This window comes from Armigeres subalbatus, chromosome 3 (genome assembly GCF_024139115.2).
Source record: "Armigeres subalbatus isolate Guangzhou_Male chromosome 3, GZ_Asu_2, whole genome shotgun sequence".
Lineage (NCBI taxonomy): Eukaryota > Metazoa > Arthropoda > Insecta > Diptera > Culicidae > Armigeres > Armigeres subalbatus.
This window is the reverse complement of record NC_085141.1, coordinates 351,323,539-351,350,977: the sequence shown is the minus strand read 5'-3', so window position 1 is coordinate 351,350,977 and position 27,439 is coordinate 351,323,539. Positions and strand designations below refer to the sequence as shown.

At 38.4% G+C, this 27,439-nt stretch overlaps 1 protein-coding gene across 1 annotated transcript in view; it reads left to right on the top strand.

Moving 5' to 3' along the window:
• LOC134226061 (whirlin) overlaps positions 1 to 27,439 on the top strand; it is a 596,096-nt gene that overhangs the window by 313,704 nt on the left and 254,953 nt on the right. Inside the window, exon 12 of the mRNA XM_062706580.1 lies at positions 14,419 to 14,454. Within this exon, the coding sequence (XP_062562564.1) occupies positions 14,419 to 14,454 (36 nt within the window). The remainder of the gene's footprint in view (positions 1 to 14,418; positions 14,455 to 27,439) is intronic.

Sequence of the window (27,439 nt, the reverse complement as noted above, 5' to 3'; positions counted from 1 at the left end):
AAAATGCCCAAATTTATGTTCATTAGAATGCTTTCGGCGAGTTTATTAGGGATCCGAGTTAAATTTTTCAGAAAGATGGACCCCTTGTTAGTTATGGACGAAATCACTTTTATGGACCCCTCGATTTTTGTCGATTCACCAAAACTGTCATAACTCCAATATTTCTCAACCGATCTTATGGATCAGCATATCATTGGAAAGAAGAAGAGTGTATCTTCAATTTGCAATAGTAACAATGGGGCAGCCATATTTGATTTGGCTGCCATCTTGGATTTATTTTTTAAACTATTTCCCCGCTAGATTTGCAATCACCGATTTTGAATATCACCACATCGAAGGAAATCTTAGCTTATATAGAGCTTTATGTTCAAAAATCTCAGGTCTATGTTTTTTCTATCAAAAGTTTTGTACGATTCACCAAACTATTTTTTAAGGCCCATCTGACGAAAGAACATTATTTATACAAACAATATGAGACTACGACATCAGTTCATTGATTTCATACACTATTCTACGCCAAATATATTTTGAAAATGAAGAGCATATCTACAGCAGTAATTTATTTGGAAGGCTCAAAACTTTAATCCAATACCAAATCCAATATGGCTGCCCCATTGTTATTATTGCAAATTGAGGATACACTCTTCCTCTTTCCAACGATATGCTGATCCATAAGATCGGTTGAGAAATGTTGGAGTTATGACAGTTTTGGTGAATCAAGAATTGACAAAAATCGAGGGGTCCATAAAAGTGATTTCGTCCATAACTAACGAGGGGTCCATCTTTCTGAAAAATTTAACTCGGATCCCTAATAAACTCGCCGAAAGCATTCTAATGAACATAAATTTGGGCATTTTCAAAGACCTCGTGGTCTCAGCGAATATTACTGACATGTAAAGATACGAAATAACAAAAAGTAATATTCTCAATCCAGTTGAAAACCGGAATTGAGTTGCTAAGTTGGATTTTCTCACAATCCGTACGTTAAACCTAACTTCGGAAGTGGTGCGCTGTTTTCATATCGCTAAGCGCTATTCAGCGCACCACTTCCGAAGTTAGGTTTAACGTACGGATTGCGAGAAAAATCCAACTTCGCTAGCACCCAATTTCGGGTTTCAACTGGATTGAGTATATACAAAATATTCAAAGCATAATATATGTTGTTATTACAATATCAAAGGCAAAACATAATTTTTTTTTGTTTTGTATTAAAATATCTGATAATGTTATGCCTAAAGTATTTATTTTGGATATTAATTTTTGTTATTATTTTTTGTCATGTTACCTCTTATTCATATCAAGTTCATAAGAACTGCTGTTTTCAAGATATTAGCTTCTGCTCATGCTCTATAACAAAATGGTGTGGCGTTTGCCATATTACGAAGTAAGCCATGGAAGCAAAACAATTAAAAATAGCAAATTAGTGCTTAAAAATAGAAAAAACGGTAATTTTTCATTGCAATAATATGGGGTTATTTTCAATTATCCCCTCGATTTAAACACCCTGAAATGAAGCCTGAAAGTAGTAGAATAAGGTCGAGAAAACAGATTGAAAAATGTTTGCGCCATTCATAGATACAGCCGTTAGAAGAAAACGTTTTTTCGAAGAAAACCTCAATAACTTTTGATCCGCATGAGATATGGCAACGCTAAGTCCATAAAAGTTGCGCCCTGCAAAGCACAAAAAGTGCTCTGAACATCACATTGCTGAGAAATTCGAAACAAAAGTTAGAGCAAAAAACTGTTTTTGAGGGTCACCCTAAGTAAACTTGGGAAAATTGCTCTAAATCAGTCAATTTAAGAGCTAGAGAAATAATTTTTTTAGCAAAATTCTTGGAATCTGGCTGAACTATAACTTCGCGGAACATTGTATAGCCGTATCTCTACAAATGAAAAAGTTTTATATTTAATTTTTTTCAAATGTGGTCCACCCTAATTTTTATGAAAACCTCAAAAAGCCCCTCACCGTTAGGAGCAACTTTGTAGAACAAAGTTTTTTTCTATCTCTGCTATGTTCGGCTTGAACAACTTATTACCGCTTTGTATGCTACCTGGACCACTGTGGATTGGAAGGACATTGGATCAAGAATTATTTTGGAGGCAAGAGGCTCAGGAAGACTGACTCAATGTTGGACGGCGCGAGGAGACTAGAAAGGCGAATATCATTTAGTGTACACAACCTCGCTGTAAACGGGAAATGGGTAGAAAGCAGGCGCTAAATAGATGTAGCTGATCTTGTACTGTAGATACTTGTCGTTTAATTAAAAGAGGGCTGTAGCTGCTGGAAAAGTATCGGTCAGTAGCCCTCCATTGAGTGGTATAGGGGAATCTAATATTTTTTGTGAAGGTGTTCTATTAACTATCTCCGATATTTTCATGTCCGTTCCTCTCTTACTAATTTAATAATAACATGATATTGATTGTGCATCACAAAAAACCTCATACATGCTCAGGCTCATACATGCCTGAGCCTACCAAATAAACGAACTTGGAAAAAAAATCATGTCTTATGGAAGGTATAAAAATATTATATTAGTTTATCACCAACTTATAAAGTTGGGTTTCGCGTTCAAAGCAAATAACTTTTGTAAGATGGAAAATTACACTGTTTGCGAACCGGAAATGAAAAAGTATTTTTTGTCCCGGGTATCCCGGGATTTTCGGGTTTTCAAAAATAATATCCCGGGAATCGGGAAATCCCGAATTTTCCTAAATCCAGGGATTTTTTGTCCCGGGATGTCCCGGGATAGAAACTCTACCCACAGCTGCTCTCGAGGTTCTCTTCAACGTAGCCCCACTACACATACATCTCAAACAAGAAGGACTTTATTATACTTACCGACTATGGGTACTCGGACAAGTCGAAGAGAATCCTGTAAATCGCAGTTCTACACACACTTCGTTGTTACAGCTCATGGTTGATTGGGACAGAACTGTCCTCGCTCCAAGAGATCTCAAACTCGTTAGTAGTTTTCCTTATAGGACATTTTCAACACAATTCCCCTCGCGGGGGAACTGACGACTGCGATGGGCCGGGCACGTAGCCAGAATGTCGGACAGTAACCCGGTGAAAATGGTTCTCGACAACGATCCGACGGGCACAAGAAGGCGAGGTGCGCAGCGGGCAAGGTGGATCGATCAGGTGGAAGATGACTTGCGGACCCTCCGTAGACTGCGTGGTTGGCGACGTGTAGCCATGGACCGAGCCGAATGGAGAAGACTCTTATATACCACACAGGCCACTTCGGCCTTAGTCTGAATAAATAAAATAATAATCCCCTCGCGGGATGAGTGGTCATCTGGCTATTTGGAGAGAAGTATGTCGGACAGCATTGTTTGTTACACTGGCGGCTCCCTTCTCGATGGTAGAGTGGGTGTAGGTGTTTACTCGCGTGAGCTGAGATTGGAACAGTCACACTGACTGGGTAGACACTGCACTGTCTTTTAATCGGAAATATTTGCCATCATGTGTGGAGTGCAATCTGCACTGCAGCAACGCATTATGGGCAAAATAATATACTCCTGTTCAGATAGCCAAGCAGCTATCAAAGCTTTTGCTTCGGAAAACTTAAGGTCAAAATAAGTATTCGCATGTCGAACTCAAGTTGAGGAACTGGATTCAGTGAAAACGTTACACCTTATATGGGTACCTGGCCATTCTTCCATAGCTGTAAAGAAATTGGCTGATGAGTTAGCTCGCACTGGAGCATCACAAGACTTCATTGGTCCTGAGCCAGCAATTCCAATATCTAAGTGTTGGATGAAGCGTTTGATTAGCTGTTGGGCTTCCACTCAGCACAAACGATATTGGAGTAGTTTGGATTCATGTCGACAAACGAAATTGTATATCCGAGAGCCATCTCCGGTAGTAGCAAACTATTTAGCTAATCTGTCTTAACCAGGGTTCGTAATGCTCACTCAATCTCAGGAGCAAAGGATGCTCCCTCACAAAATTTTTTGGGGAGAAATCGCTTTTCGGGAAAGAAAAACAGCCTGGAGAGTGAACACCATTTTTCGCTCACTTCGATTGCCGCCAATCGTTGGTTTGCTCTTTTTCTTTCATATTCGAGTCTTTTCGTGGCATTATCAATGCAGCTTATGGGGAACAAATAACTGAATGCTTTCATACAAATAGCGTGGTGGTGTGGCTAGAGTAAGCGAATCCCTACGGCTATTATTGTTACTATTCTGAGTTCAAATCGCGGCGCAGCCATACAACTTTGTAATTGTTCTGCGATAATTCTCGCGAAAAGTTATTGAGAGATAAAAGTGATGAAACGAAAAAAAAGTTCATCTCATAGGCAAGATTTTCGTTTATCTTCCAAGGCTTATTCTAGAGAAAAGATTGATGGGTGAAAGATGATCCTCAACATAAACAACGAAAAAATATTCTCGCTTGGCCCGAAAAACGCTTGCTTTGGTCTAATTGAACCGAAAAGTCGAAACCCTGGTCTAAACAGAATTGCAGTGTCTTAGTCAGGGTTTGCAGAAATCGCTCTCAACAGATAACGAACAACGATAAAACAGAGGCAAAACTGTTCCGAATCATAACAAGCCATTATAACAAATTTATCAAACTTGTGTACAAATGCGAAAAAAACTCGCTTTGTTTTCCCTTTTTTTTTTTTTTTTTTCTTTTTTTTTTTTTAATTAATTTTATTTGCTAATTATCTAATACATGCATTTATCTCTTAGACTAGGTGTTCCGTGTTTTCTTAACACTATCATCCTTATTTGCTATGTTACGCTTTTAGATATTATTAATACATTTCAATTGCCTCTGGCAGTTACGATATTTCCTCTGGTTGAATTAAACCATGTAGGAATTACAATGTTTTCTACTTAAACTAAACTGAACCTAATTTATACTAAGGGTACAAGGAGCTAATCGTTGCAATAGAAGATTGCAACGATTTTTGTCTAAAATTGAAATTATTTTGTTCGACAGTTGTTGCAATGTCTCAATATTAGAAATGCTATGAAGTTCATTGGTACTATACCACGGAGGTAACTTCAGAATCATTTTCAAAATTTTATTTTGAAGCCTCGGAAGTGCCTTCTTTCTGGTATTGCAGCAACTAGTCCATATTGGCACAGCATACAACATGGCTGGTCTAAAATTTGTTTGTAAATCAAAAGTTTGTTCTTAAGACAAAGTTTTGATTTTCTGTTTATAAGTGGATATAGACACTTAATATATTTGTTACATTTGGCTTGAAGGCCTTCAATGTGATTTTAAAAGTTAATTTTGATCTAGCAGAAGTCCTCAATATTTAGCTTCGGTAGACCAATTAATTGGAATACCATTCATAGTGACAATATGTCTGCTAGAAGGTTTCAAATAAGAAGCTCTCGGCTTATGTGGGAAAATTATAAGCTGAGTTTTGGAAGCATTCGGGGAAATTTTCCATTTTTGCAAGTAAGTGGAGAAAATATACAAACTTTTTTGCAATCTACTACAAATGACACGAAGGCTACGCCCTTTGGCTGAGAGACCTGTGTCATCTACAAACAAAGATTTTTGACACCCTGGTGGTAAATCAGGTAAGTCAGAAGTAAAAATGTTATACAATATGGGCCCCAGTATGCTACCTTGGGGGACACCAGCTCTAACAGGTAATCTATCAGATTTAGAATTCTGATAGTTTACCTGCAGTGAGCGATCTGATAAATAATTTTGGATCAGTTTAATAATGTACAGAGGAAAATTAAAATTCATCAATTTTACAATCAAACCTTCATGCCAAACACTATCAAATGCTTTCTCTATATCAAGAAGAGCAACTCCAGTCGAATATCCTTCAGATTTGTTGAGCCGAATTAAGTTCGTAACTCTTAATAACTGATGAGTGGTTGAATGCCCATGGCGGCTTTGCTCATCAGCAAAAATAGAATTGTCATTAATATGAACCATCATTCTATTTAAAATAATCTTTTCAAACAGTTTGCTTATTGAAGAAAGCAAACTGATTAAGCGATAACTAGAAGCCTCAGCTGGATTTTTGTCCGGCTTCAAAATTGGAACAACTTTGGCGTTTTCCATTTATCTGGGAAGTATGCCAATTGAAAACATTTGTTAAATAAATTAACCAAAAAGGATAAAGAGCTCTCAGGAAGTTTTTGATAAGTATGTAGAAAATACCATCATCACCCGGGGCTTTCATATTTTAAATTTTCTAGTAATAGATCTCACTTCATCCAAATTAGTTCCCAACGAAGGGTCAAAAACATTCTCTTGATTGAGAATGTCTTCGAAGCTCCGTGTAACCTGATCCTCAATTGGACTAGTGAGACCTAGACTAAAATTATGGGCACTCTCGAACTGCTGAGCAAGTTTTTGAGCCTTTTCGCCATTTGTTAATAAAATTTTATTATCCTCTTTAAGCGCTGGAATTGACTTTTGAGGTTTTTTAAAGAATTTTCGTTAAGTTCCAAAAGGGTTTCGAACTGGGATCCAACTTCGAGACATTATTCTCAAAGTTGGTATTTCTCAGAATAGCGAAACGTTTTTAATTTCATTTTGCAAATCTCGCCAAATAACTTTTAAAGTAGGATCGCGAGTTCTTTGGTATTGCCTTCGCCTCACATTTTTAAGACGGATCAGTAGCTGAAGATCGTCGTCAATAATAATGGAGTTGAATTTAATTTCACATTTAGGAATTGCAATGCCTCTGGCTTCGACAATTAAATTTGTCAAAGATACGAGAGCATTATCAATATCACTTTTGGTATCGAGAGGAATATCAACATCAAAATTCCTATCGATGTACGTTTTATATAAATCCCAATCAGCTCTATGATAATTAAAAGTAGAGCTGATTGGATTATAAATGGCTTCTTGTGAGATTTCAAATGTCACAGGAAGGTGATCAGAGTCAAAGTCAGCATGAGTTACCAATTGGCCACACAGCTGACTTGAATCCGTTAAAACTAAATCAATTGTAGAAGGATTTCGACTGGAAGAAAAACAAGTTGGTCCATTGGGATATTGAATAGTATAATATCCCGCAGAACAATCTTCAAATAAAATTTTACCATTGGAATTGCTTTGAGCATTATTCCATGAACGGTGTTTGGCATTGAAGTCACCAATTACGAAGAATTTAGATTTGTTGCGAGTCAGAATTTGAATATCAGCTTTCAACAAATTCTTTTGCTGCCCATTGCATTGAAAAGGCAAGTAAGCTGCAATGAAGGAAAATTTTCCAAAATTTGTTTCAACAGAAACTCCCAAGGTTTCAAAAACTTTGGTTTTGAATGAAGAAAATAATTTATGTTTGATACGTCTATTGATGACAATGGCGACCCCACCACAGGCGCTGTCAAGACGATCATTTCTGTAGATAAAATAATTTGGATCTCTTTTAATGGAGAGTCCTGGTTTTAAATAGGTTTCTGTTATAATGGCAATATGCACATTATGAACTGTTAGGAAGTTGAATAATTCATCTTCCTTACCCTTTAGAGAGCGGGCATTCCAATTTAGAACTTTCACACAATTATTTGGATCCATTGAAACGGAGTCCGATAACAATTTTTTGTGTGTACTTTATACCAACCTGAACAGCTTCTGGAATGGTATTTGCTTTGAACATTGCATCAATCATGTGATGCAATTGTTCAGTTAAAAATCAAAATCGGAAGCAGTCATGCTACCTGAATCGGCAACATGACCGTTATTTTCCGTTGGGACATGGGTATAAACCTCATTTTGAGAAGAGAAATTTTGTCTACCAGCAGCGATGTTTGCATACGTAGGTACATTCGAAAAATTGGAATTTACTGAAGTGCTTGCTACCCGTTGACGAGCGGCAAAATTTGTTTGTGAATTGTGGTGGGTATGAATTGCTCGACCGGTAACTGGTTTCGAAATTTGAGCGTTTGAAAAATTTCTACCCGTCGAATCTGGGATCCGATTGGAATTTCCCGTCATCAATTTTGCACGGGAATTCAAAACACGTTTGCGTGAAGCGCATTCCCAGAAATTGGATTTATGATTACCCCACAATTTGCACACTTAAATTTATTGGAATCTTCTCTCACAGGACAAGCGTCCTTGGCGTGAGAGGTTCCACCACAAATCATGCATTTAGCATCCATGTGGCAATGTTTGGTTCCGTGACCCCACTTTTGGCACTTACGGCACTGAGTGGGATTTTGGAAATTTCCCCAGGCCTGCGGAAATGTTCCCATGTAACACGGACATGGGACATAATACAGGCCTTTTCCAAACTTTTCATATTATTTAGTTCACTTTTGTTAAAATGAACTAAATAAAATTCTTGAGAAATGCCCTTTGGGAAGTACCAGAGTGGGATTTCTTTTTCATCTTAATTACTTGGACTGGTGAAAATCCAAGTAATTCAGAAATTTCAATTTTAATCTCATCCAGTGATTTGTCATCACTGGGCAGACCTTTCAAGACGACTTTGAACAATCGCTCAGTTTTGTCGTCGTATGTGAAGAATTTATGGCGCTTCTCAGTTAAATACTGGAGAAGACGTTTGCGATCGTCAAAGGATCCCGGCAAAACGCGGCAGTCACCCTTCCTAGCAATCTGAAATGAAACCTTGATACCCCGAAGGTTACTCAAGATTTCATTCCGAAAGCCAGAAAACTCGGCAACAGATACCACAATTGGCGGAATCCGTTGTTTCTTCGCATGAATCGAATCACCTGGGCTAGAGGTAGATTCGATTTCCTCAAATTCGTTATTAATCAAATCGAACTGATTGCTCAGTTCGATGGGAGAAGAAATAATGTCAACGTTAGATTTAGAAGGAATATCTGAAGTCTCCAGCTTCCTTCTATTTTTTCCGCGCTTGGGCAGGACGGTCTTGAAACCTTGTTTCTTTGAAGGAAGTGGAGAATTCAGAGACTCCCCTTCCTCTTGTTTTTATTAATACTCATTGCTGAGCGTGGAGACGTGACCTTCTAAGAGGTTTTTCCCAGAACGGTGTCCCTGCAGGATTACCACCGCTTGTCGGAATTTTACTTCCGCAAACGGGTCCAACGTAAAACGAAGGCACGGGTCCTTGCAAAGATCGTAACGGGATCAGTGGGTAGAAATAGCGCTAAGAAGCACCGTTGAAATTAAAATAGCTTCGGGTAGTATTAAAAACTTCCTTCCGCAAAGAGAAAGAACCGCACAGCACGAAAGCACGATGCGGTCTGTTTGTTTTCGCTCCTTTCGTCTTGGTTACTACATAGCTGTGTAGAACAAGTTAAAATGCATCAACAGAGCCACTGCTCCCCGCATTTGGAGCTTTCTAGGAGAAATTTATTATGGGGTATAGCATCCCGAATCAGTTCTCTATCATGGCAGCTTGCGAAAAAAGTCTCTCGCGGTGTGCTACATATCGTATATATATTCAGAGATGATAAGTGAGAGACTTGTTCTTTCTCTTTAGGATTCAATCCCTGGTCTTAGTCAAAGCCTTGACATGTCACTGCCGACTCAACTATCACATGGAAAATATTCAACTTGTTGAATTATTTGTCTGTGATGGTTGTGAATTCGATTATGGAACTTCTTATCATCTGATATGTAACTGCCCAGTTTATGCGCAACTGCGTTTCCAAACATTTGGTAAACACTTACTAAGTGAAATTGACTACAGAAACCTGAACCTTCAAAGTATTCTGTTGTTCATAACCCGTTGTGGTAAGGAGCTATGAGCTTTCGTCCGTGTATACGTTGTATGCCCTCTTCAAGGGTCCCTTTCCCAATGGCACAAATTTCCCAAATTGAGGTGGACGTGCCCCTGGAGCCGACGTCCTGATACCTGATATCTGATGGTGCCAACCCCACAAGTATCCATTGCTGTCCCTGTTACTCTTCCATTTGAGATTATATCTCGCGCTTAGCATCATAGGGTCGTAATTGCATTGATCGATTTCTCTAGTAGTAGCAGCTTGCACGCCAAGAACGACCATGGCCATAGAGAGTAGGAGATATTCCGGGTTTTTCGAAGGTAGGTTCAGGACCGTGAATTTGTGGTGGGTATTGGGATAAGTTCTGGCTAAAAACAGAATAATATTAGTAACCACAAATAAAATAGGACTTTTTCAGATTGGAACCATATGTTGAAATTTGAAATCGGACCAGAATCAAGAGAGATATGGCCATTCGCTTAGGATCGGTGTCTTACGATAGTTTCAAAAGGGATTAGGCCGGTATGATCAGAAAACGAGGTATGAATAAAAAACAAATCATTGACGATTCTGACCGCTTTGAGGATCTATGGATTACCCCAGGGGACCGTATAGAACGGGGCATTTCAAATTTTGCGCTGGAACAAGTTATTCGAGGGTTCTTTTCTAAAGGTTTTAGGTCATGAAGCGAAGAATGAATATAAAATGGATTATAAGCGATTCTTTCACTTTTACTTCCGGAAACTGTGGATTGCTCCAAGAAAATCTGTAGAAGAAGAAAATTTAAGTTTTAGCGTCAAAAGAAGTCATTCGACGACTCTTTTTTCAAAAACTGAAATGTCCTCTCCTACATGTTCCCCTCGAGCAATCCGTAGGTCCCGGAAGCGGTCAGAGTCTTCAATATTCCATCTTGTACTCAAACCTCGCTTCCTGATCGAAAACCATGAATAAAAACAGAAGTCGAATGAATAGTTTTAGCGCGAAAACTGAAATACTCACTTCTACAAGTTTCCCTTTTTTTATATATTGAGGGATGAAGGCAAATCTGCAAACAGTCACCTGAAATTATCACTCAGGGAGTGGGGTTGACAGATGGCCGACCCACTAAACCCACCCAAGTAGCGGAAGGTTACTTGAGTGAATACTCTGGTTCTGCTAATACTCTGCTAATACTCTGGTTCTGCTAAGGTTCTGCTAATACTCTGGTTCCCCCAGGAACTGCATTACTTCTGGGGGATTGACAGTACTTAACGTACTCGCTCATTCACGTTCACACAGGCACTCATCCCGTATGAGGCTTACTGGGGTGCTCGCTCTAACATACCCTCTGACACACCCTGACACTCTTTCTGACCCACCATATGAGTCTTACTTGGATGCTCACCACTGACATACCATGTGATTCTAACTAGCTTTACGCACCATCTGAGACTAACTTGGATGCTCACCCTACCACCTGAGATTCACGCTCTAGCCCACCAATCTGAGACTTATTTGGGTGCCCACTCTAGCACACCCTACCGCTCATCCTGACACACGCTCTGGCACACCATGTGGGACTTACTTAGGTTCTCACTTTCCGAAAGGCTCAGTAGCTTCGTCGCAAGAAGCTTGGTAGGCTCCTTCTAAGTGTCGCCGAAGCCTCCTTCCAAGCAGCTCGTAAATTTCCTTTCAACAGGTTTCGAAGCCTTCTGCCAGGAGTCTAGACAGCCTCTTTTCAAAAGGCTCAGAAGCATCCTTTCAAGCATCCTCCGAAGCTTTTTTTCAAGATACTCTCAAGATACTTGAAAGCATGCTTTCAAGAGCCTGAGAAGCATCCTTGTAAGAGCCTGAAATGCGTCCTTTCAAGACGCTCAGAAGCCTCCTTTCAAGAGGGTCGGAAGGCTCCTTCCGGAGAAGACCTAAGCCTTATTTCACGAGGACTGGTACCCTCATTTCTAGATGCTCGGGAGCCTCCCACTAAGAGGCTGAGAAGCGTCCTTTCAAAAAGCTCATACCTTCTTTTAACAGGCTCAGAAAAGTCTCTTCAAAAGGCGCAGAACTGTTTTTTTAAGAGGCTTGAAAGCCTCCTCTCAAGGGGTTGAGAAGCGTCTCCTCATCCGAAAGCCTTCTTTCATAACCCCCTTTCATAGCCCCCTTGCATAGCCTCATGGAAGCCTCCTTTCAAGAGGCTCGGAAGCCTCGAAGTCTTATACTGCCTGTAACCACATATTTGTCCCATAAGCTCGTAGACCACCAAGGTTACGAACTTTAGCTTCAGAACCCCGTCATACATAAGATTCCATAATACCGGGCCCAGTATTGATCCTTGCGGAACTCCTGCGGTAATAGGAACGCTTCTCTGACCGGCATCGGTCTCGTATAATAGTACACGGTTCTGGAAATAGCTTTCCAAAATCCCGTACAGGTCCACCGGCAGGCTAAGCCGGTGTAACGAGAGCGGGGTCAGCCTGTTGAGGATGATTCTCTCTAGCAACTTGCCCGTCGTGTCTATAAGACAGATTGGTCTATGCGCCGACGGGTCACCCGGTGGCTTCCCGGCCTTCGGCAACAATACAATTTGCCTTTACCATCTTTCGGGGAATCTACACTTATCAAGTCATCTCTGTATACACAGATAAAAATATGTTGTGATTTTAAATGTATTTTCATGCACATATTTGGAGCATGCAAATAAACGCAAAATTCAATCGATATTAGTGTTCTTCCAAATCAAAATTAATTTAAACTGTGCTTGCTTGTAAAATTCAATCAAATTCAATTGGATATCGAATGTTTATTCGTTTGTTTGGGTCAGCTGCAATTGTACACGTCGTTGAATTTTCAAAATTATTAGCTGTGTAGCTATAGTTTGGGTTCGCTATGATTGCTGCCTTGAGAGCGCTGTTCGGAACTCCATCAGGCCATGAAGCTTTGTTCGTTACCAGGGATTTGGTCACCGCGAATAATTCGTCACCGGAGCCACTATTTCACCCCACAGATTCGCGTTGGCTCCTTCGCATAGGTTGTCGAAACACGCTTTCAAACTGCTCTTGATGGCCTTGTTAAAGGCCAGTTTCGCAGCTCGAAACACTTCACGGCATTTCGCTCTTTTATCCTCGGTGCGAACACGGTGCATCGTTCATCTAACCTTGAGGCAGGTTGATCGAAGGATCGTAATCTCGGCACTCCACCAATATACCGGGCGTCTGCCATTTCTCGGCAGGTCTTTCCTCGGCATGGTTGCGTCGCACGCGCGTTATAGCACAGCTACCAACGCATCCCCGCTTAGACCTTCAGTGTTGGCTTCCAGTCTCAGGGCCGCGGTGAAAACTTCGCTATCGAAGCGATTGGTTCTCAAACCACGGACCTGACAGGAATCCCCGGACGTCGAATGTTGCACGCCGACTCCGAGACCGACTCTCACAGCAGCTGCTGGGCAGTTGTACAGTGGTTAAGATTCAGCTGTGTTACTTGCACGGCTTCTTTTTATTTGTCTCTCCGATCGGACACGAAGGTCCACCAATAACGTAGTTACAGGCTTGCTTTTTGCTGGCGCATATGAAGCACTTTGGTGCCTTATCGCATTCCTGCGCTTTGTGCAATCCATAGGTCCCAGAAGCAGTCAGAATCGCCAATGGATCATTTTTCATTCATGCCGCGCTTCCTGATGGAAATACCATAAAAAAACGAGCCGTCGAACAAAAACTGGAATGTTCCCTTCTACATGTTCCCCTGAGGAAATCCGTAGGTCCCTGAAGTGCACAGTGGGACGGATTAAAAAAGACGGTCAAAAGTACAAACATGGTTTAAAATGAAAACAAATGGGTTTATTATACTTACTGTGATGAAATATTTTCATTTTCAACTACATTCATAACGATTGTTGTGATTGTAGCATTCAGTACATATACATACTTTGACGCGCCATTTTCATGTACCGTTTTGGCTCAAATCCATGGTTCATATTCATGGCTCATATTCCGAACACTGGAGTTTTAGCGCCTTAAAACTGAAAAGTGAAAATTTCATAATTTTTCCGTTCTGAGGATCAAGATTACAATGGAATACAAGATCGTATGGATAAAAATACACGAATGAAGCTGAGTGTTCGGAATTTGAGTCAACACGGTCAACTCGGAAAATAACCTGCGGGCCATGCCGGGCCCTAAATTTGGTTTCGTTTGAGAATATATACTGTAAACTAGAAGCCATGCGATTTTCTGCACTGGTTAATGATGGGTAAATTGTAAAACTGATGATGATCAATCACAACATGTCTTCTGAATACCTCCGGGTATGGTTCGATTCGAAATGCACCGTCGGAAGTCACAAAACCAGATCAACTAACAATAACGGGAGCATGGGGGGAGCGCATCCCGAAGATCTTATAACGTTGCACAGTGGCGGGCCTCATACAAATCCCGGACAAAACCTGAGATTGCGTTCAAAATTTCACCACAGAGTAATTTTGAAACGTTGAATTCATTTTGAGGTTAAAATGGTTATCCGACATACTTTATGTTATCCAAGGGCTTCCGCAAGCCCGGGCCCTAGGATCTAGAACATAGACAACGTCCTCATTCTAACATTGCACCAGTCAATTTCCCGCTTTTGCGCAGCTATGCGCATTTCACCACACTATCATTCGAAGATTTGCATCCCATATATTGCTTTGGTTTTTTTTTCAAGATTCTACTCTACTCCCATGGTGGTTGATGTGACAATTGATGTGGTTTTTGTACTCCCTAAATAAATTTTCACCGAATAATTTTTTTTTTTCAGAGAAAAGATCATTTACCTCATTCGCACGATTTGCCGGTAAGTATTGCCCATTTTTCCAAAACATACTGTAAATTTCACACAAGATATTACTACGAATCCGAAAAAGAACAAACTCGCACCCGTACTTTACCCACGGTTGGCCACGTAACCAACCTCTTCACACCGTTTATTTGTCCTTCCACCACACATTTCTTTCACATTTACTGTTTCACATAGAAATTCTTACACACAATCAAAAACTCAACTTTTATTATCGGTTCTTTGCTATCGAGCAACAATTAGGCATTTAGATGTAGCAATGAAAAAGGCTTTTAGATTTCTGATAGATTCCAATCTTCTTAGTGTAGGCAGTTGGGAAAAATTTTAAAAACGTTCTAAATTTTAATCACAATTGGCTCTTGGCAAAAAAAGAAACATGAAGTTTACAGAACAAAAAAAACATTGCTGAAGCCAGAGTGTAAAATAATCGAACATTTTTAGTGAAGTCCATTTTTCTTCATTTGTCAGTTCACTTCCGACACATTCATAGTCGGCTCTGGACAGTCAATATTCAGTTGAATATTAGTCATTGAATATTTATGCACATTTTACAAATTGATAAATTATCTGAAATCTGAACACGTTTCAAATGAGTAAAGTGATTTATCACACAGGACTGAATCCGATTTTCATCGGCGAGGCACTTTCAGCGGTAAACATCAACATAAACAATGATAATTATGTTTTTTCTGCACATAGTAAACACATTCAGTGACAGTCGAATGAATGAGTTCGTGGAGTAGTCGTCTGACTATGTCATTCTATGTTTTGAATATTCATGCGATGTTTGTCAAAATTCGGACCGAAGTTGCTTCATGAAGATGAATATTTTAAGCTCTGGCTGAAGCAGTAATTGTTTGCTTACATATGATTCTACATCGCGCTCGTTTTCACGTCTGCTTAATCCGTTTAATCACTATTGCAAAAATATAAACACGAGATAAAAAGCGAAATTAGCAATCAAAAACCCTAATCTCTAGTGCAATTTATTATTCTTCTTGTCATCATATTCGGATGAGTTTAAATTTTAATAAAGTCGTTACAATTCGCAAAATTCGATGAAGTAATGAAATTTTTAATAAATATTGATAAAATATCGGCCTTATCTTCAGAAAAATAGAAAATGCTTGTCTTGTAGAATTCAAGAATTCTTACCCTAACTTAAACCAAATGAGGCGGATAAAAGAAAAGGGGTGTAAGTAACATTTTGGACAATTTTAGGTGGAATGTTGGAAAAAAAATGATATCGTTTGTACGTTATTTAACGAATATACAAGTTAACGAAAAATTAGGGGTTTTTAATTTCCATACAATTATTATGGAACTCACACCCCTTAGCGTTTAATATCTTCAAATTTGAATATTTTATTTGCATCTATATTAATAATTAAATAATTCACCTGAAAAAAATATTTTTCCGATACTCAGTTAATTTGAAATGATCATGAAAATATTTGAATTTGATTTGAACTGTTTTTGGTTTAAGACAGAAACAAACTGTTGAAGACGACTTATGTTTCATAAAAAAACAAAACCACAGTATTGGAGATAAGAGTGCTTTTGAATGCTAATAACATCTGCTGTGTCTCGTTGATATAGCTGTCAATTACTATGCTTTCGAGTTTCTTTCTCTCATTTTTTCGCATGATTTTTTTTGTACAACTTCCATATATTCACCACGCAACGAGTAACAAATTCAAACGAATGTATCACAGAGAAGAATATCACAAATGGAAAAGCAGTTTACATTTATAATAATAATTCTATCCATCAGTTGCTAATCAGTATATTCTGTTACAATTGATTGCAATTCAATCAATAATAAACCATGTCTTGAATATCTTTGTTCAATAAATTGAAACGTAATCACAAGAAACCATGGGAATTTAACACATTTTTCATGAAATTCGAATTTATCTGTATTTACCTCATACGCGAAATTGGTTTTATGTTAAGCGTCATGGAAGTTGTAACTGATTGTTAATCCTAGAACGATAAAAAGAACAATAAGCGCATATACGGCTGTGTAAAAAATCATCAGAAAGAAAACGACAACTTAAAGAATATCTTAAAAATTATAAATCTTTTTTTCGCGTTTGTCTTCTCGTATATTGTGCTTGTTCATCAAGTTCGAGGTATTATCTCGGTGATCAACCATTTGATTGTTGACTCATCATCTTTATCTATCGAATGAGCGATTTAAGATGTTGAAATCCTTTACTTGCCAACCGCTTTTGTCGCTTTTGAATTGAGTCTTAAACAAGGTTATCTCGTATATGTGCAATAAACTCATTATCGGAGGGTAAAAAGGCAGTAAACGTTGCAGGATGCCAGTGATTGTCAATTGCGGGTGAGCGGTTTAGATTTTTATGGCACTTGATAACCACACTAGACCTGTGCGCCGCCGCGCCGCGCCGCCGCCGCCGGTGGTTTTACTCACGCCGCCGCCGCCGGCGATTTTGGGTCGGCGCGCCGCCGATCATAATTTTGTCACGCCGATGACTAATCGCAATAAAAAAATCAATTAACTTGAGTCGAGTCGAATAAATAAGAGACACTGAAGATGGCCTTATAGAGACGAAATACGTATTTGTAAGACAATACAACGTAGTGGAATTGATTGGAATAGTACTAAACTCGTTCTTCTTCTTATTATTGGCATTACATCCCCACACTGGGACAGAGCCGCCTCGCAGCTTAGTGTTCATTAAGCACTTCCACAGTTATTAACTGCGAGGTTTCTAAGCCAAGTTACCATTTTTGCATCCGTATATCATGAGGCTAACACGATGATACTTTTATGCCCAGGGAAGTCGAAACAATTTCCAATCGGAAAATTGTCTAGACCGGCACCGGGAATCGAACCCAGTCACCCTCAGCCTTGGTCTTGCTTTGTAGTCGGGCGTCTTACCGCACGGCGAAGGAGGGCCCCTAGTACTAAACTCGTGTTATGATTGTTGTTGTTAGTTAGTTGTTGGAATTTTGTTGAGGTGGAACTCGTCAGAATTCAATTTCAAATCTACCTCAAGTGATGGTGCCTCTAAGACAGTGTGACAAACATTGGATAATGAATTGGTTGGTTGAATAGTTGTGAATTTGAATTAGGCTGTATCTAGTAGATTTAATCTACTAAGTAGAATGATACAAAAAATGTTGAAATGGTTTTTGGAATTCGTCTAAGCCAAAGCCTCATTCAGTCGGGCACCTAAATCTGTAGGCAGTGTTGTCCTATACTCTGTGCAAAAAGATCTGCTCTTTGATTTTACTCCATCCAAACGATTTTACAATCTTAACTAAGTAAGTGAAGGCTATTTGAATTTTCTAAATGTCCATCGTTTAGATGGAGTAAAATCAAAGAGCAGAATTTCTTGCACAGAGTGTAAGACAACACTGCCTGTACTGCCGCTAACCGCAAGTCGAGCACATTTGTATATGGAGGCCCATATATAGATGTGCTCGACTTGCGGTTAGTGGCAGTGTAGGTGACTCGCAAATTATGTTTGTTGTGGCACATAAGCTTTTGTGAAGGCTTGAATACATCCCCAAAGCGCCAAAACTACTTGGTATATTTCCTAGTAAATTCCTCCAGATATTCCTCCGAAAAGTTTCAATAAAAAACCTTGGAAAATTCCTTTATGTATTCTTCCGGAAATGTCTTACAAAAGTTCTCCGAAAATTCCTTATGGAATGCTTACAAAAAAATTGTTTCAGTAATTTCTACGAAATGTTGTTAAGAATCGTTAAGGAATTCCTTCGGAAGTTTCTTTAGCGATTCCTCCGGATATTTCTTAATAAATTTCTCAAGAAATTCCATTTGGAGTTTCTTCAAAAACTATTACGCAACTCTTCAATTTTTTAAAGGAATACCTCCTCATGAATTTCTTTGGCAATTATTCCATAATTTCTTCAAATAAATTCTTCCAGAGATTGCATAAGGGATTTCTTCCAAATTTTCCTAAGAAATTTCTTCAGAGCTTCTTCCAGCAATTCCTTTAAAACAATCTTGGAGAATTCTTTTAGAACTTCCTGTAGGAATTCCATCGAAAATGCCTTCATGGGTTCTTTACGAAATTCTTTCAGTAATACCTTCTGATTTTTTTTCAGTGTTAGTTGTTTAGTTTATTTGTTTTATTTTTTCAAAAATTTAATTAGCAACTCCACCGAAAACTATTTCATTATCTAATTAATTTTCAATGAATTTCCTGGAAGAAATCTAAGAATGAATCCGGGAGGCTTTTCGAAGAAACTTCCAGAGAAATCCCTGGTGAAATATCCAAAGGAGTTCTTGGTGGAGTTTTTTTTAGATTATTCAAGGAATTTATTTAAAGGAGCTCTTAAATAAATTTTTGGAGAAGTTTTTGAAGAAATTCCTGGAGGGTTTTGTGCAGGAATTTCTAAATATATTTCCAAAGGCATTTTTAAAAGAGAGCCTGAATGGATTTTCGAAAATAATTCCCGTTTGAACTACTTTAAGAGATTTCGAAAGTATTTCTAAACAACTTCCCACAAACCACGTAGGCCGAATTTTCACATATTCAAACCCACCCTTTTTCCCCCTAGAAGACTTTTCCAAAACCCCTCCCCCATCCCCTTGAAGTCTACGTAGACTTTTTCAAATTTAACATAATTTAACATTAATGTCATAAGTGATTGGAAAAAAATTGGAAATCAACCACGTTTTCAGCAATTCAGATATACAAATCCATTTTCAAATCCATTGTGAACACTACAGTAATCCTGAACTGAATAAAATCCAACTCAATATCAACGAAATCAAATGCAATCCTCTGTCCATAGCTCCTGAAACCAAATCTCGAAGCCAATTAATTTAATTTCTGTTGGATTTGATTTCTCCTAGAGGTGTGCGCTACCGCCACCGGCACTTGCATAGTGTCACGCATATGAATTATAATTCTTCATGCCGGTTCAAATTTGTAGAAAACCCAAGAATTTTCGAGTTGAAATTCCGAGAACGTCAATTCTACATTCCAAAAAGTTTGTCGTAGAAATTCCGTAGAATTTTCCGATTGATAACCTTCAAAGTTTCCAGGTAATACTTCAAAGAACTCTCCGTGATAATTCCGATATTTTTCTTGAAAATTCGATTCCGTTGAAATCTCAAGATTTTTTTCTAAATTCCAAAAGTTTTCCCGTTAAAATGTCGAGTAATTTTCCGTGAAAATTTTGAATTATTTCCCGTTGAAACCATGCTAAAGGTTTCCTACGATATTTTGACATTTTCTCTTGCAAAGTAGGAGCAATTTCCTCAAGAAATTTAAAAAAAAATCCTATGGACATTCCAAAGAGTTTTCCAGATAATTTTCGGTGGAAATTATGGAGGATTTCAGTTGAATTTGTGGTGAATTTATCGTAAAAAAATAGAATAAATATTCATTAAAATTACTAATGCTTTCTTACAAGAATTGCAATATTTTCTTTGTGAAAATTCAAAGAGTTTTTGGTGGGAAACTCAAATAATTTGTCGTGAAAGTTTTCAAAAAAATATCTTTTTCCATCGATAATTCCAAAGAATTTTCATCAGAACTGCCGAAGAAATTGCCGTTAAATTTCGAAGAATTTCGCTTATATGTATGTCCAAAGAATTCCTCGCGAAAATTCCAAGAATTTCTGAAATTAAAAAAAATTTCCCAGAAAAGCTTCAGTGGAAATTTTGAAGAATTTCTCACGGAAATTTCGGAGAATTCCCCTTACAAGTTCCAAAGAATGTCTTCTGGAAATTCCAAAGACTTCTTCTTGGATATTCCAAAATGCTTCCTTTGTAAATTCTAAACAATTTTTCGTCGAAGTGCGAATTCTAAAGAATCACTTGTAGTTTCCTGCCGAAAATCAAAAGATATTTTAGTAGAATCTACAATGTAATCAATGTACTAATGGAAAATTGGAATGTGGAAAGTGGAAATTTTGAAATTTTTTCGAAATTTTTTATAGAATACTTTGGAGAATTTTTTTTTTTGTGCTCAGCACAGAAGAATTTGCTGTTAAAATCATGATATTTTTAAGTCGTAGTTCAGACTATTACTTCAGTGAAATCCATAAGAGATTCGAGAGATTATTTCGGTAAATTCTTGGAAAAAAATACGGAAAAATCGAAAAAAAATCAAACAAGTGAACTTTGCACAAAGCTGCTGTATTCCGAAAAAAAGACTATGTAGACTTTTCGTTTACCCCCGCCCCCTTCGTAGACTGACGTAGACTTTTTCGAACCCCCTCAAGAGTCTACGTGGTTTATGGACAACCCCTAAAGGAATTTCTGAAGGAATATTTGAAGGAATTTCCGGAGGAATTCTCAAAGGAATTTAAGAAGAAATTTCTAATAGAATTTCGGAGGAAATGCCTGCTGGTATTTATGAAGTTATTCCTAGATTTCTCCAGGATTTTTTTGTAATTCTCCAAAAAACCCTCTGGAGATTCGTCCAGGAATTCACTCGGATATTTCCTCAAGAAGTTCTACAAAATCCGGAAACGAATTCCGGAAAGTCTTTCGAAAATTTTCTCAGTTATATTCGGAAATTTCTCTCAGGAATTAGTTCGAAAAAAGTTCCTTCAGAAATTTGTTTAAGAAAACCTTGGGAAAATCGTTAAGGTGTTTTCCCGAAAATTCGTCAAGAAATTCTTCTAAGAACTCTTTTGGAATTCCTTGAAAAGTTCTAGGACGAAATTTCTTTAAGAATTCCTGAACAAGTTCCTGAAGGAATATCCGTAGTCCCTGCAGGTTTTTAAGTAACCCGTGAAGAAACTTCTGACAGTCTTAGATATCTCCGAAAATTCCTTTGGACATTCCGTCAAGACTTCGTTCAGAAATTCGGATATACCTTCTGAAAACCCTTCTTTTTGAAATATCTACAGAGAATGTTTTAGGAGTTTCTTAGGAAATTGTTTCAAAATTCCAAATCTCTAAAAACTCCTTCAGAAACTTCGGAAATTTCTGTCAGCTTCGGAATTTTACTTTGGAATTTCTTTGAAAATCAATTTGATATTCCTTCGGACATTTTTTTAGTAATTCCTGTAGGAGTTCCTTAGCAAGTTCCTTGACAATAATTGTTCCTGAAATTCTTATAGGAATTCTCCCAAAACTACTTTAAGCAATTTTATAGAGAATTTCTCAGGGTAATCCTTTGAAAATTCCTCCAGAAAATTCTTTTGTAACTTCATGAAGCTACCTACAGACACTGACAAAACTAGCTCTGTACACATCGTTGATTCGTCCAGTCGTCCTGTACGGCCATGAATCATGGACGTTAAAAGATGCAGATTATCAAATTCTCAAAGTGTTTGAGTTCAAAATACTGTGCTAAATAATGGACAGCGTGGTGGAAAATGGTAAATGGGGCAGATGAAAGAATGAACCACGAGTTTAACCAAGTACACAAAAATGCAGACATAGGCAGGTTGATAAAATAAGGCAGATTACAGTGGGTTGGACATGTAGTGCGTATGCAGGAGAAGAGACCAGCAAAAGAACTTGCAGAGAACCTGGAACAGGACGTTGGCTCTGGGGTGTGCTATCGAGGAAGATGCGGAAGCAGCCGCTGATGCATTTTGGAAATACTGTTAGGAATTCCTTCGAAATGTCTGTGGGGATTTGCTCAAAATTTTCTTAAAAGATTCCTACTACACTTTCCAACACTACTTCAGAAATTTTCTTGGAAAGTGCTTTAGAAAATTCTCTTAGGAACTCCATCAGAAAATAGTTCATTCTTTGATAAATTTCCGAATGAATTCCTGCAGGAATATTTTATGTTTTACTAAAGAAATTTCCCAAAGAGAACCTGAATGGATTATTCTTTCTAATATAGAAAAATTCTGCAGACATTGTCATAGGATTTTACGAAGGAAGAGATTTACTGAGAAATGCCTGTAGGAATTAAAAAAAATCATAGTTTCCTCCAGAAATTCTTTCAGAAACTCCACCAAGAGCTTTTTTGGCATATTTAGGCAAATTTCAGGAAAATATTAGATTTTTTCTGAAACTTAGTTATTTTGAGATCAAAACGACTGAAGTGTATTTGAACAAAGTTATTACCAATTTGTTCTATGACACCGAAATCTAATTCTTAACACTTAGGGGTTACGAAAAAGTGAAGCAGGATTTATTGTTAAAATTTGATTAATCAAAATCAAAGAGTAACAAAATAGTGGTAATTCAAGTAACATTTTGAAATCAGGTATTGATTAGTATCGCCGGCAATTGACTATTTTGAGTGTGCTGTTTGATGATCGGCATACGCAGAATATTGCAATTTTAATCCACTGAAGTCGGTTTTTATACGGGCGATTCCTACCGTGTGAATCAAACCGCATTAATCCAAAAATCCGCGGTAAAATTGATTTTTTCAACCATTTATTTTTTCATCCACGCCGGTTCACGCCGCCGCCGCCGCCGCCGATAAAAGTCGACGGCGCGCCGCCGTGACGCCGCCGCCGCCGGGGCAAAAGTGACCACCACGCCGCCGCCGCCGATGATATGACCGGCGCACAGGTCTAAACCACACTCGATTGCTCGATTGCGATTTGATAAGAGCGTTTGATAATACCTGCTTACATCACTTCTTAGGCCAAGTACTTATTATTGAGTTCGTAGTTTCAAGTGCCACCAACATCAAATGGTCTGAAAGCATCAAATGGTGTCGTATACTACAGATTATTTATTCTTATTGCTCATGGTGGGATTTTTCGGAATAGCTTTACGATGACATGCAAACATATAAATCTGTAAGATTATTCCATTCTATGGTGGCTTGTTTTATTCATGTCACCAAAAGCTCAAATTTCAACGCAATACATAAACTTTTAAGTGATGAAACGGAACAATTCCATGAAAAATTGAAAAACGATGATGAATTTCATGAGGTTTTCAGTTAAAAATTATAATTAAACGTAACCATATTATAATCCCAACATGCAAATTTGGCGTGTTCTTAAAATTATTGTGTTTATCGGGATGATTAGTGAATTGGGCAGATTGACAAACAATCATATTATCATATTATCGATAAACTAGTCTCGCCGCATTTTCGAGAGTAAAAACACTACCATGAATGTTTTTGTTTTCTTCTGTATTATTTAACAGTGAAAGCTGAAAAGCCTGATTGAAACAAATATATACGATGGTTAAATCAACTATCGCGTGTGGTAGATTCAACCCTATTTGTGGTTGTATTATCAGTAATGTTGTTATTCATAAATCAATGCAAAAATATTGTTGATTTGAAGCAGAATCAAGTTGATTCTACCACATTTTTTTTTCTCCGAGGAGGTCAGTAGGTAAACCACACGCCTATCGAAACTTAAATACTTCATGAAGCAACTGCGTATAAAAAGCTCTGTTGGTGAAATAATCAGTCGAAGATTTAAAGGCTCCACTCATGAATTTCGATAGTCTAGTACGCTGGGTGGAGAGCATTCATTTTGTTACCTTTCTCGGATAATAAATGAGGACTATTGACCTCATAAAATAAGTTGATCTCAGCTGGGAGTGAGGAGAAGATTTAAAAAAATAATGTCGGTGCAGACCTAACTTTTGTTGTCATGAAATGTCACCGCGACCGCAGATCTATCTGATATAAATGGGAAGTATCGATATTGATAATTTGCTTGAAAATTGTAACATTTGCAACGACCGTAGAAACAAAAAAAAGCCTAATGCAATCGAACTGTCGTTTTAAAATAGTATCCAGCCCGCATAGAATGATATCAAACGTTTTTTTTTCCAATAGGTAATCGATTTCTTATTATTCATATTATGATTGGATTAGTTATGCTATCATATTAAATTATACATCGATTGTATCATGAATAATTTTGATGATAGCTTCTAATTGTTTTGGATTTTGGATGCTATACTGTTATGTATCGTTAATCGTTTCCATTCAAAAATAGCCCTATTTGCGAACAAAAAATAATTGTGTCATTGAGGTAACAATCACTTTATGCATTTGATGGTTCTCCGAATAATTATCTTCTGGGGTATGATCGAAGTTTGATAATGAATAATTTGATGTCGTACATCTGTATCATTTAATCATAAAAACGCTGTTACTTGAATAATCATCATTCCATGAACAGAGAGTAAATAATTTTACCGATTCGATGAATAGTTCATTTTAATTCTGGATTGTATAGATAAAAACAGACGTCTAGGACACTGCACGCAATTAGAAGATAGGAAATACGTATTAGAAGAAGGAGGTGTGTTTAATCTTTTCGTCCCTGGCGTATGGCTTTCCTTCGCAATCAGTTGCATTCAATCCGGATGGTTCCCATTTTTTTAATTTATACTGGATTTGAGTAAATCTTCAGTATGATTCCAGAATTATTCCAGAATTTTTTGGGGTTAGTTGTCCCTGGAAATAGTGACTGTTGACGCCGAAATGGTGTGGTCGTACTCATGGCCGTAGGGATAGTAATCACGGAATATCACTGCAGCTTCGTAATTACTTGCAGGATTCAACAGAGTGTAAATATTGTACTTTCTTGATAGAGAGGAAACACTTCACCTTTTCATAAATCCGTATGATTACACTATATACAAAAACGGAACCTTAAATAATATTCATTTCTAATCTAAAGCATACCGGTTCCCGGTCTGTGATGTGGATCATACAGGGTGGCGGTCAACTAACTGTGTTGCTTCTACTGCAACCAGGACTGTAGCTTGCGAGGAAAGGTTGGTGGGGAGCGGTACGCAATGCCGAATATATTGTCTCTGCTGACGATCGACCAGATGTACGCATCTATCTAACCAATGTGCTGAATTTTCAAAACTGTTGTTTCGTGGTCGGTGATATGAGTTCGATGTCTTATACCAGTGTTCCCCAAGTTGCGGCCCTCCAATCCTTTTCCTGCAGCCCACGAAGGGTTTCAGAGAATACACTACATGTGGCCCACTGTTAAGCACACTAGAAAACTAGAAAAGAAAAGACTAGAAAAGATTTTCATTGCCCATTTTTTTTATGCATTCGAGGATTTTATCAAGTTTGCACCATTATGTTGTTGAAGCGCCATATATAAAGCATGAATCGTGTTATCATCATGAAATGAAATTCTTCAAATATTTTGTAGGCTAACAGCAAACATACATCGATATTATTGCCCCACACTATAAAAATAGCAAATTATTTCTTCGCGTATTTAATCGAGCTTAATGTTGAGATTCATGTAAAAATAATGCTGCTTTACAACTGCTCCACTGGGCAACTTACACTGGTTCCTGGGCAACTCGGGTGCAATCCGGCCACATCGGTTATAATCCGGGGGACCTCCAGAATGGTCATTCCTTAACTGAGTCAGAACACATCATCTTCTTCTTCTTATTGGCATTACATCCCCACACTGGGACAGAGCCGCCTCGCAGCTTAGTGTTCATTAAGCATTTCCACAGTTATTAACTGCGAGGTTTCTAAGCCAGGTTACCATTTTTGCATTCGTATATCATGAGGCTAGCACGATGATACTTTTATGCCCAGAGAAGTCGAGACAATTTCCAATCCGAAAATTGCCTAGACCGGCACCGGGAATCGAAACCAGCAACCCTCAGCATGGTCTTGCTTTGTAGCCGCGCGTCTTACCGCACGGCTAAGGAGGGCCCAGAACACATCATGTCACACTTCAAATATCATAGTTTTACAAAACAATTATGGACGTAATATTCTGACGGTTCGTGGGGCCGCATGGCTTTAATCCGGTCACATCGGCCACAATCCGAAGACTTACGAAATAGACATTTTTATAATTCTAATACAATAGGACGTGTGCCACCTCGTACTTGATGATTTCATGAAACAATGAATAAATTCTGTTTTTAGCCATTGGCTTTCAGGTCATTTGTTCACATTGGCTGCGATCCGTGAAACGTACTAAAGGAAAACCTGTTCAATTTGATCAAAACAGGTTATCAAAATCAAACCTAGTTTTGTCGGATTGAACCCCAGTCACCAAGGATCCCTAAAAATATCAGTTCCATCATTGCTTTTTTAAGTCAGGAAGCGGTGTCACACGACTTGTTTTGACTCAATTATGTCTATTTGATTCGAAAAGTGGCCATTCCGTAGGCCCTCGGATTGTAACCGATGTGGCCGGATTGGATCCAAAAGGCTCAGGGACCCTAATAATATTATTCCCTTCATTTTTTTATTATGAAGTTTGAGCGTCACATGACATATTTTGATTCATTTTAACCATCCCGTCACTGACATCTGTTTGTGAAGGCTTTCAAAAATTAAAACTGCAGTTCGAATCCGAAGATCTGAATTGTGGTCAATGTGACCTGGTTGAACCCAAGTGGCCAAGAAACCCTTAGAATATTATTTCCTGTAAAATAATGATGTTTGAGGTGTGATATGATCTGATTTGACTAAATTTAGGAAATGGCCATTACGTGAGTCCTCCGGATTGGCCCATTTTTGTATTGGATAGAACCCAAGTAGCACAGGAACCCAGGTCCTCCCGGAGTATGACCAATGAGGCCGATTGAACACGAATAGCACAGGAACCCCAAACGTGTCATTCTTATTATTGCTTTGTGCGATCATGAGGTGTCGCACGACCTATTTTGACTCAATTTAGAAAATGGGCATTCCGGAGATTCCCCGGATTGTGTTAGAGTGACACAGGAACCCTAAAAATATCATTCCCACCATTGTTTTGTGATATCACGAAGTTTGAGGTGTCATACGACCTGTTTTGAGTTAGATTTGTAAATGACTACTATTTCCAGGGACCACTGATTCCAACGGATTCTGGAATAACTCTGAAACCGTACAAATGATTGCCCCTAATCCAGTATAAACCAAAAGTTGGGATCCATCCGGATCGAATGCAACTTGTTGCCAGGGTCGGATTTAGTCGGAAGGGGATCCCGAGGCCGACAGTTTGTGGGGGCCCCAAAATGTACAAAAAAGGTTGATATTGTTACATAAGATTTGTGGGGAGCCGGGGCCACGGCCTTCACCGCCCTCCTCAT